General features: G+C 37.1%; 1 protein-coding gene across 1 annotated transcript; it reads right to left on the reverse strand.

The window, feature by feature from the left end:
* Positions 1-6395: 6395 nt before the first annotated feature.
* On the reverse strand, positions 6396-7784 carry LOC140175221 (pre-mRNA-processing factor 39-2-like). Its single transcript, XM_072202170.1, has 5 exons — positions 7674-7784; positions 7359-7415; positions 6818-6973; positions 6593-6712; positions 6396-6410 (listed from the first exon to the last, which is right to left on the reverse strand). The coding sequence occupies exons 1-5, from the start codon at positions 7782-7784 to the stop codon at positions 6396-6398; spliced, it is 459 nt and encodes a 152-aa protein (XP_072058271.1).
* Between the last annotated feature and the right edge of the window lie 4423 nt (positions 7785-12207).

Consider the following 12207-nt stretch of genomic DNA (forward strand, 5'->3'; position numbering starts at 1 on the left):
ATCAACTTGTGTTAATAATTTGAAAACAAAGAATTAGTTACAAATATGTGTTCAGGTAATAGCATTAGCAAAGGTTAGAGTTGTGGAGAGTGGAGACCTTGAAGGATCAAGGAGACAAGCAGGCAGCAGCCGTGACTGAGAGCGAGGAGCAGCCGTGACCGAGAGCGAGGAGTAGCCGTGACCGAGAGCGAGACCAGCAGAGTCAGAGGACAAGTCACAACTCACAAGACCTATGAGCCCAGGACCGAGACCAGCAGGCAGCAGCGACGACGGCCAGACAGAGGTGAGGACGGAATTCTGAAGTTCGAGCTGAGGTCGCTGGACGATGGAAATGAGAGACTGAGAGTGACGGTGAGGAGCTTAGGATGACCGAGTGAGAGACTGAGAGTGATGGTGAGGAACTGAGACTGAGGAACCGAGTGAGAGGCTGAGAGCCGTCGAGGAGACTGGAGAGTGGAGACGAGACGACTGAGTGTCTGAGTGCTGCGGTGCTGCCGAGGAACTGAGAGGAGTGAGAGTGAGGCAGCTGCAATGGGGATTAGGTATTGGGGAATGGCCGAATGGGGATTCATGATGAACGGATTTTTGACGGTTAAGAATTTCACTAATGAAATCTCGTTGTAAAGTATAGTTTCTAAACCAAACAATAATCCTTTCATACAAATATTTGTTTGTCACAAGTACAAACCCCTAAAATCTATAAACCGAAGTATTTAAACCTCGGGTCGTTCTCCCTAGGAATTGTAATGAAGTGTCTTGTTATTGGTTGTGAGTTATTTAGGGGTTTTGATATGAAGCATGAAAGATAAATGGCAAGAAAGTAAACTAAGGCCTAAAAAGGTCTTAGCAAGGGTTGGTGGTCAAGGATCCCTATCCTAATTACTAACCACAATATGAGAATTGGCAAGGATCAATCTCATTAAATCATCCTCTAACTAGTAGTAAAGGAAAGTCAAATGAGCTATATCAATCCTAGTCCATAAGTCCTAACTCTCCACTAATTCAATTAGTGAGAACTAGAGTCAATGGATCCCAATCATCAATCACTTGGACATTAGTAACTCAAGAGTTCCTAAGTTACCTTTCCAAGCCAAGAACATAAAATTCTACTCTAAAATCCAACCAAGCATTTCATCAAACACTTGGAAGGCATAAAAGGAAAGCATAGTAAAATTGCAAGAAAAGTAAATCTACACTACTCAATTGCAAGGAATTAAACAACAACAATCAAAAGAAACACATTTATTATGGATTACCTTTTATTTAATTGGAAGAAAGTAGAAGGAACAAAAGTAGATCTACAACAAAACACAAGAACAACATAAAAGAGATTACAACAAAAGAATAGAAGAAGAGTGAATGCAACTACAAGGAATTGAGAAGATAGAAGTAGAAGAAGATGAATCTAAATCTAGATCTAAGAACTAAACCTAATCCTAATCCTAATTCTAGAGAGAAAAGAGAGCTTCTCTATCTAGAAACTACTTCTAAAACTAAACTATCACTAATGATCACTAGATGCCTCATCCCTCTTCAATCCTTGGCTTAAATAGCATCAGAAATGAGTTGGATTGGGCCCACAAGGCTTCTAAAATCGCTGGCCACGTTTTACTTTAAGTGGACCATATGGCAGCAACGGCACGTGCGCGTACTATGCGCGTGCGCGCCACCATACGTGTAGCAACTATGGCAAATCTTATATCGTTGCGAAGCCCCGGATGTTAGCTTTCCAACCCAACTGAAACCGCATCATTTGAACCTTTGTAGCTCAAGTTATGGTCGTTTAAGTGCGAAGAGGTCAGCTTGACAGCTTTCCGGTTCTTTCATTTCTTCATGAGTTCTCCAACTTTTCATGCTTTCTTTCTTCATTCCTTTGATCCAATCTTTGCCTCCTAAACCTTAAATCACTTAACAAACATATCAAGGCATCTAATGGAATCAAGGAGAATTAGATTTAGCTATTTTAAGTCCTAAAAAGCATGTTTTCACTCTTAAGCACAATTAAGGGAGAATATACAAAACCATGCTATTTCATTGAATAAATATGGGTAAAAGGTGATAAAATCCCCTAAATTTAATACAAGATAAACCGTCAAATTGGGGTTTGTCAATTCAATTTAGGGTTTCGGCCGTTTAGGTGTGTGGGGCATGGGGATTGGGTCGGGTCGGGTAGGGTGGGTTCATGGGTTCTGGGTCTGGGTTCATGGGTAATGGGTTCAGCCAAAAAAAAAATGTTCAACTCGCCGGGGCAGCCCGCCCCGCCCCGTCAAAGCCCACGGTTTAAACAGTTTGGGTTAGGCGGGCTTTTATCTTACGGCGATCCCAAATTTCTAGCCCAGCCCGCCTTTTTTGGCGGGTTACGCGGGCCGGACCGGCGGATTAAGGCCCGTTTGCCACCCCTAACTATTACAATAGTGTGTATGGATATAGATATAAGCCCAATCACTAAATGTTTCAGATACAAAAACTCTATAAAAATTCTTAAACTAATCATAGAAACAAATAGTTTATTAGTACCAATTTAGCATCAATCAATAAGTCAGTAACAGAGTTAATTAATCAAGAATAGGCTTGAACAAGCCAGAGTAGTGAGCAAAGCCAATTAACCAAGAACAAGCACTAAGCACTGACAGAGCATCCAATTAACTCAAGCACAAAGTAAAAAAACAAAACAGCAACACATCACTTAATCAATAATAATCAATCAATGAAAAATAAAACACCGACAGTGAGTATTAAAAAATGATGATCACTAACCATCGAGGAACAAGCATGAAGAGGGTTTGGTTTCTGAACAGACAATAAAAAAACGAAGAACAAGTACTAGCAGTGAGCATTGACCTTTGACGGACGACGAAGAGCGGTTGAGCGCAACGGACGACGGCGAACAGGCGACTGATGAGAGCGAACAGGGGATGGAGAGCGAACAGGTGACTGATGAGAGCGAACAGAGGATGGTGAGAGAGAAGTAACGAACGCCGATAGCATGAAGGTAGAAGTTCTTGAGTACGACGGAGGCGGCAGCAGTAGTCTCTCACTCCGACAGACGGCGACAGGATTGGGGAAGGCTAGGGTTTGCTTTCTTTTGGTGGAGGCTAGGGCATTTTGCTTATGACTAAGGAAGGAGTTGGAAAAGGGAGCCAAATGCGTGCAATCCCTTTTTTCCTTTCAACAAAGGAAACGACATCGTTTGTTGTGAAACGGCCGGGTCTCGGTCCGGTTTGACCGACCGATTTTCGGCCGGTTCAGCGGTCTGTGTCGATTTCTAAAACAGCAATTTATATTAATAAACCGAATTGCTTAAGCTACTGGTTCGACCGGCCGATCTGGTCCGGTATTCAGACCATTAATTACAACGCAGCTCAAGAAGGAAGACATAAATTTATAACAATAACAATTCCATCAACAATTCAGCATTCCAACATACATAACAATTCTATCCATCAACAATAACATAAGTCTCAATGAAAACATAAATCTAATGACATAGAACATAACATAGTTATTCATAAGGTGGCTCCAAGAAGATGGCGACACTGTCTAGACGAAGGAGGCGATGTTTGAAACGGAGACACTCGACGGTCGAGACTGTTGGGTCGCCTGTATCTGGGTTTGTTGCATCTCTTCCAGCAAGACAGTTTAGTTAAGAACCTAAGATGCCGAATCACGGGTGGAGCGGGTTTTAAGGTAGCTTGGGTGGATTGGGTTTCGATGCGTATTCTGATTTTTTTCGTTTTGGGTCAACTTTGTTGGCACTAAGTCCAAAAAAAAATTGAAATTGTATTTTAAATTAAATTTTGTATTTAAAATAAAATATTATATTATCTTGCATTATAAATTTTGTTACATTATTCATTTTTATTATTCAATTGTGACTAATTTAAATAAAATATATTTTTTTTAATTTTAATTTTTAAATATGATCTTTAATTTTTTTTAAAAATTTATTTAAATGGATCTAAATTCAGACTAACAAATTATAAAATTTTATGTATATTTTTAGAGTTGTATCTATTAATTTAAATAACAAAGTATTTAATTCTATATTATAATTTAATATATCTTAAATAATACAAAAATATTTGTTAGTGATTTTTTATTTTTTATTTTGATGCTTTATTTTGTTAGACATTATAAGTACTAATTTTTTTCTTGTGTTCACCATTATCAATTTTGTTTTTAAGCGATTTTTTTCTTGAGTCACAACTAGAAAATGGATTAATACAGACAGATTTAGTCTTTATTACAGACGGATTTTTGGTTACCGACGAAATTATCGACGGATTTTGTCCCTCTGTAAAAGCTCCGTCAGAAATTATTTACCGACGGATTTTTTCCGTCGGAAAATTACCGACGGATTTTTCCTCTGTAAATTATCCCTCCATTTTTCGAAGGCGACGAACTTTCCGACGGATTTTTCGTCTGTAATTACAGACAGACGGATTTTCAGACAGATTTTTCGTCTGTAATTACAGACAGATTTTCAGACGGATTTTCCGTCTGTAATTACAGAAGGATTTTCAGACAGATTTTCCGTCTATAATTATAGACTTACAGATGGATTTTCAGACAGATTTTCCGTCTGTAATTACAGACGGATTTTTCGACAGATTTTCTGTCTGTAATTTGAACTTTGAAAAATCATCTCATACTCTAATTACAGACAGAAAATCCATCTGTAAATCCGTCAGTAAGGTAAAATAATTTTTTTTATTTTTCTAATTACAAAATAAGCTTGTTTTCATACAAAATAAATATAAATTTAATACAAATTTTTATCTAATTTGTATTCGAATATTTATAATATTTTACAAAATAAACAAATTCATCGTATTATCAAACTAAAAGAAAAATACTATAAACAAGCAAGTCAATATAATTCAAAACATAAACAAAATGTATTGATCATCAACTATAATAATAAGTAACAACCATACATCAAAGTGTGTTGATACATCAACTATAATTCAAAACATAAACTCAATGTATTGTTCAGCTATACTAAGTTATACAAATAACAAGACTATATAACTGTCCTCAAAATCTTGTGAGCTTGTTTCATCAAGTGAACATAGGGGATCACAGTTTCAGATTCAGTTGATAAGTCCTGAAAACATTTATATCATTAGAAATAAAAGTGATTATTGAATTTACTGCAACCCTAGAATCAAAATTAAAATTTTGCATTTTATGATAAACACTTATTAGTTATTACCTGCTAAGACTAAACCAACACTCTTAAGAGCATCATCGGATCCCGAAGCCATTACTGGGAAAAAGACAAAATTTGAGTTACTCAGTTCATAAATGATGAGAGGAATTTCAAAAAAAGTAAAACACACACATGGCAATCAATATATATATATACACACACACACACACACACACACACACACACACATGGCAAAAGAAAGTAAAACATTACGAGCATAACACCACTGCCATCTGCAACTTTACAACCAGATATCAGAATAGGGTTCTTAGAATTCTTTTCAACCTGCAAAAAGGAAAATGATTATCAAACTTAAGAAATGAGACAAGTAATTTTTCTTATTCAGCACATAATGAAAAAAAACACTTACAATATTGCTCTCCCCAGTCATACTAGATTGAGATCTTAACTCTTCTACCTCCTCTAATTACCTTCTCATGCAGAGAGAAAATTTAAAGATTAAAAAAATATATAAATATGATAAGGAGGATGCTATAATAATAATAGTAATAATAAAGAAGTACAGAGAAGCAAAAATCAAACCTCCAAATGAATGTTTCTCTTCTCCTCATTTAGGTCCCGAAATTGAAGAGACTGCTTATAATCACTTGTAGCTACAAAAGGAAGCGGAGAAAGAAAGAGAGTGATGCGCACTTCAAATGATAATATTACTACAGATGTAACTATTGTGATAAGTGATAACCTCCATAATATATAACAAAGTTATATAAAAGAATCAAGTTGAGAAACAGAACCATAGAACATGTTTGAATGCTTTATTAGAAACTTTACAAAGACAAAATATTGGCATAGTACCTGTAACAACAATAACAAGAATAACTGCAAAAGCAATGCTTCTACCATCATACCATCCTTCCTTAATACCCTGAAATATAAAATTAATTCTTCTATGGATGAAAACCTATTTGGCTATTTCTCAACATTTAAAAACATATTCCTAATCAACCTATTTCTCAACATTTAAAATTTACTCTACCACATTTTCTCACCTCAGATTTTATCCCCAGTACTAATGAAGCTGCAGCAGCTACCATTAAAATAATCAAGGTCAGATCCTTGCAAGCATCCCAAACAAACATCTATTATAGACAACATAAACAAAGACATCAGCCCAATAACCATAAGCAGACCATCCAATATCAGAGTGCACCAGACTTTACCATCAATGGATAGTGAACTACATCAACAGAAAAAAAAGGGCAGATTAGATTCTAAAACTGCTCTCTTAAAGACTCTTCTGAGGATTTCAGGGCCTGAAGATAATCAAGCAACATTTTAGGCTCTGGAAAGATGATGCTAGAATGATGCTTATCCTTTTAGAATGAAAATTCAACAAAAAATGATAAATATGCCACGTACCATATATTTTAGGTGAGAGAAATGGACATATAAATTAGGGAGGGCATGCTGTAAATTTTCTTCAGCTACAACCATCTCTATTGCTTCTTTGTATATACCACAAGCTGACTCCATATTTCCCTGCAATAAAAATGTAACAGGTAGCGCATGTAGTCATCTTTTCTGTATCAGCTTATCATCAAAGAGTAAAGCTTTCTTCAATTGTAGCAAAGGCTAATTGCATACCAAATGTTTCTCCATATTGGCTCTTGATATAACATTCTGCACAAAATCAGAATCTGACTCTTTACCAGTCTGCTGAATATATGCAGCGCGAGCAGCTAAAACATCTCCTATTTGTTCCTTAAACCTGGCATTGAAGAAATGGATTTTTGGTACACTCTTTTACAAATAGGAGTCATAATTCAAGGTAAATCAAAGCATACACTATAAATAATCCAACTGTGCAAATTTAATAGAAATTATTATTAGTGTAAACCTGTACTAAGATCTATACCAACCGTCCGCTTAAATCTCAGAGACAATCCAAACACTACCAAAGTATTGAAACAAAAATTACACAAACTGATGATAGCATGATTTAATCAAACTTCAAACAAGTTAAACTAAATTTTCCCCTAATTACACCTTCTGCCAAGGATTAAAGTCATCAGAACCAAACAACAGAATACCTCAGCCATGGCAAAAAGAATGATAAAGTTAAGCAAAAATCGTTCTTTAATATATTGAGAAAAAAGACTTATTAATGAGAAAGAAAGGAGAGAACCTCAGCTTCAACAAGAGAGTCGTCGTCATCTGCATAAGCCATGTTTGACAACAAAATCTACATGATGCAACAGATAAAGTTAATGACCAAACTCAAAGACAGGCAGTAAATCAGTTATTAAGGAAACAGTGGGGTGAATTTTTGTATCTTTTGATAAAAGAAGAATATCACTGAGACGAAGAAAAGATTAGAAATGTACTTAAGGAAAATAAAGCATAGATGCAACATAAGAATGTAAAAACATGGCTACATAAGAATGAGTAGAAAAAATTAATATGATGATGAAGATGAAGAGTTTAACTGAATGTCACTCACAGAAGCAAATTCATGGCCAGGAAGAATAGCAGCAATCTCCTCCAACATGGAACTCAGTGTTAGTGAAGGACATCTCTTGAGAAAGGCACATGCCTTAGAAGTCTTGGCCATGGCAGTTTTCTGGTCCTCAGCAGTAACAAAAGGCAGAATTGGTCATCTAATATAAGAAAGTTTATTGGTCATGAAGTAGTACATACAAGTAGTACTCATCAATTATATTAGGCACAAAACAGTAGTTTAATAATAACTAACAACTTCAAGCAAGGAAAAATACTACCAATCACAAATACAAAACATGAGAAAACTTACACCCAATTTCATAAGCAATCCAAGAGGAAAAGTACCTAAATCTTGTGAATTGGGAAAAGGAAACACAGAAAACAAGTTCCGCTCTTTTCCATCTCTCTCAGGAAATTCATCAAACACATGGTAAGCATAACAATACTGAAGCGAGACAATCTCTCAAGCATGTTCCTCCAACAACAATAACAACACAATTAACAGGGAAATTGAAATTGATACCTTGAGAAGCTTGGTGCACGAAATTGCAATCACACTTTTGCAATTCCGCACAACTAACCAGCAAGTGCACTGGGTCGTCCAAGTAATACCTTACGTGAGTAAGGGTCGATCCCACGGAGATTGTCGGCTTGAAGCAAGCTATGGTTATCTTGTAAATCTTAGTCAGGATATCAGAAATTATCAGGATTAATTGTAAAAAGTAAAAGAACATGAAATAAGTACTTGTTTTGCAGTGATAGAGAATAGGTTGAGGTTTTGGAGATGCTCCATCTTCTGAATCTCTGCTTTCCTACTGTCTTCTTCTTCAAGCACGCAAGGCTCCTTCCATGGCAAGCTGTATGTAAGGTTTCACCGTTGTCAGTGGCTACCTCCCATCCTCTCAGTGGAAATGTTCAACGCACCCTGTCACGGCACGGCTATCCATCTGTCGGTTCTCAATCAGGCCGGAATAGAATCCAGTGATTCTTTTGCGTCTGTCACTAACGCCCCGCCTTCAGGAGTTTGAAGCTCGTCACAGTCATTCAATCATTGAATCCTACTCAGAATACCACAGACAAGGTTTAGACCTTCCGGATTCTCTTGAATGCCGCCATCAGTTCTAGCTTATACCACGAAGATTCTGATTAAAGAATCCAAGAGATATCTACTTAATCTAAGGTAGAACGGAGGTGGTTGTCAGGCACACGTTCATAGTTGAGAATGATGATGAGTGTCACGGATCATCACATTCATCCGGTTTAAGAACAAGTAATATCTTAGAATGGAAGCAAGCATGATTGAATGAAAAACAGTAGTAATTGCATTAATCCATCAAGACACAGCAGAGCTCCTCACCCCCAACCATGGGGTTTAGAGACTCATGCCGTGGAAGGTACACAAAGAAACGTGTAAAGTGTCATGAGGTACAGATACAATGTCAAAAGATCCTATTAATAGTAAGCTAGTAACCTAGGGTATACAGAAATGAGTAAATGACGTAAAAATCCACTTCTGGGTCCACTTAGTGTGTGCTTGGGCTGAGCATTGAAGCTTTCATGTGTAGAGACCTTTTCTGGAGTTAAACGCCAGCTTTCATGCCAGTTTGGGCGTTTAACTCCAATTTTTATGCCAGTTCCAGCGTTAAACGCTGGAAATTCTGAGGCTGATTTGCAACGCCGATTTGGGCCATCAAATCTCGGGCAAAGTATGGACTATTATACATTGCTGGAAAGCCCAGGATGTCTACTTTCCAACGTCGTTGAGAGCGCGCCAATTGGGCTTCTGTAGCTCCAGAAAATCCACTTCGAGTGCAGGGAGGTCAGAATCCAACAGCATCTGCAGTCCTTTTCAGCCTCTGAATCAGATTTTTGCTCAAGACCCTCAATTTCAGCCAGAAAATACCTGAAATCACAGAAAAACACACAAACTCATAGTAAAGTCCAGAAAGGTGAATTTTAACTAAAAACTAATAAAAATATACTAAAAACTAACTAGATCATACTAAAAACACACTAAAAACAATGCCAAAAAGCGTATAAATTATCCGCTCATCACAACACCAAACTTAAATTGTTGCTTGTCCCCAAGCAACTAAAAATCAAAGTAGGATGAAAAGGAGAGAATATACTATAGACTCCAAAATATCAAGGAAACTTAGCTCCAATTAGATGAGCGGGACTAGTAGCTTTTTGTTTCCGAACAGTTTTGGCATCTCACTTTATCCTTTGAAGTTCAGAATGATTGGCATCTATAGGAACTCAAAACTCAGATAGTTTTATTGATTCTCCTAGTTGAGTATAATGATTCTTGAACATAGCTAGTGTATGAGTCTTGGCTGTGGCCCAAAGCACTCTGTCTTCCAGTATTACCACCGGATACATACATGCCACAGACACATAATTAGGTGAACCTTTTCAGATTGTGACTCAGCTTTGCTAGAGTCCCCAATTAGAGGTGTCCAGGGTTCTTAAGCACACTCTTTTTGCCTTGGTTCACAACTTTATTTCTTTCTTTTTCTTTCTTTTTCTTTTTCTTTTTTCGAATTTTTTTTTGTATTCACTGCTTTTTCTTGCTTCAAGAATCAATTTGATGATTTTTTAGATCCTCAATAACAGTTCTCTTTTTCCCTCATTCTTTCAAGAGCCAACAATTTTAACATTCTCAAAACAACAAATTCAAAAGACATATGCACTGTTCAAGCATTCATTCAGAAAACAAAAAGTATTGTCACCACATCAAACTAATTCAACTAGTTTCAAGGATAAATTCGAAATCCTGTACTTCTTGTTCTTTTGTGATTAAAGCATTTTTCATTTAAGAGAGGTGATGGATTCATAGGACATTCATAGCTTTAAGACATGAATTTTAAATTTTATTAATTATAAATTAAGAACAAGACTCAAAAATAGATATAAGATGAGACTAAAAATAGAAAACAAAAATTTAAATAGGCTTCTAATGATAGAGGTTTTTCACAGAGTTAGGACTCAACAACCTTGATTTTGAGAAGTGGATGCTCCCTCAAATTGAGGGGAGAACTTTTGGCGTTTCAGTTCTTGAAGTTCACGCCCCTGCTTCTCTTGTTCCTTCAGCAATTTGCAGAGCATGCAGTTCTGATTCTGCTGTTCTTCCTTAAGTTGCTCCATAGTCTCTTGCAACTTGGTGATAGATGCTTCTAGGCTGGCCCAGTAGCCAATTTCAGGAAATTCAGGGAGGAACTCCTGCGCCCTCCTTTTGATAGAGTTGTCTTGCATTTGTCCTTCCATTGACTTCTTGGTGATTGGATGTTCAATGGGTATGAATTCATCTACTCCCATCTTTACCCCAGCCTCTTTACAGAGCAAGGAGATCAAGCTTGGGTAAGCCAATTTGGCTTCAGTGGAATTCTTATTTGCAATTGTGTAGATCTCACAAGCAATCACATGATGAACCTCCACTTCTTTTCCAAGCATAATGCAATGAATCATCACTGCTCTCTTGATAGTGACCTCAGAACGGTTGCTAGTAGGCAGTATGGAACGCCCAATAAAGTCTAGCCAACCTCTTGCAATTGGTTTGAGGTCTCCCCTCCTGAGTTGGTTTGGGACACCCTTTGAATTGGTTATCCACTTAGTTCCAGGGAGGCATATGTCCTCTAGAACTTGATCCAACCCTTTATCTGCTCTCACCATTCTCCTATTAAAGGATTCAGGATCATCTTGCAGTTGAGGCAATTTGAAGATTTCTCTTATTTTGTCCAGATGGAAGTACATAACTTTCCCTCTGACCATGGTTCTGTAAGTATGGTAAGCAGTTCCAGTCATTCTCTGCTTATCTGTTAGCCACAGATTTGAGTAGAATTCCTGAACCATATTCTTTCCAACCTTTATCTCAGGATTGGTTAGAACTTCCCATCCTCTGTTTCGAATTTGCTCTTGGATCCCCGGATATTCATCTTCTTTCAGATCAAATTTAACTTCCGGGATCACTGACCTCAGACCCATTATTTTGTGATAATGGTCTTCATGTTCTTTGGTTAAGAACTTCCCTTGATTCCAAAGATTCTTTGGATTATTCTCTTTCTTTCCTCTTAAATTGGTTTGTTTTCCCTTAGGAGCCATGATCTTGATGAATCTTGGCTTTAGTGATCACGGAAAAGCACACCAAACTTAGAGGTTTGCTTGTCCTCAAGCAAAAGAAAGGAAGGAGGAGAGAGAGGAGAAGAGCAAATTCGAATGGTGTGGGGGAATGGTGAGGCCGAACGTGTTTTTATAATGGGGGGAAGGAGATTTCGAAAAAAAATTGAAAGGAGATTTGAGAAGATATGAGAGAATTTGAGAGAAGGGTGAGTTTTTGAATAAGATTTGGGATTGATTTGAGAGAGATTTGAAGAATGATTTTGATTTTTGAGGATTTGAAAGTGAATGATGAAAGGTTGAGATGTGTTTATGTAGAAAAGTATGGGTAAGAAAAGGAAAGTTTGAAAAAAATTTGATTGGAAAGCAAAATCTTGGTCCCCCACCTTTCTGGCGTTAAACGCCCAGAATGGCATCCA

Source organism: Arachis hypogaea, chromosome 9 (genome assembly GCF_003086295.3).
Source record: "Arachis hypogaea cultivar Tifrunner chromosome 9, arahy.Tifrunner.gnm2.J5K5, whole genome shotgun sequence".
Lineage (NCBI taxonomy): Eukaryota > Viridiplantae > Streptophyta > Magnoliopsida > Fabales > Fabaceae > Arachis > Arachis hypogaea.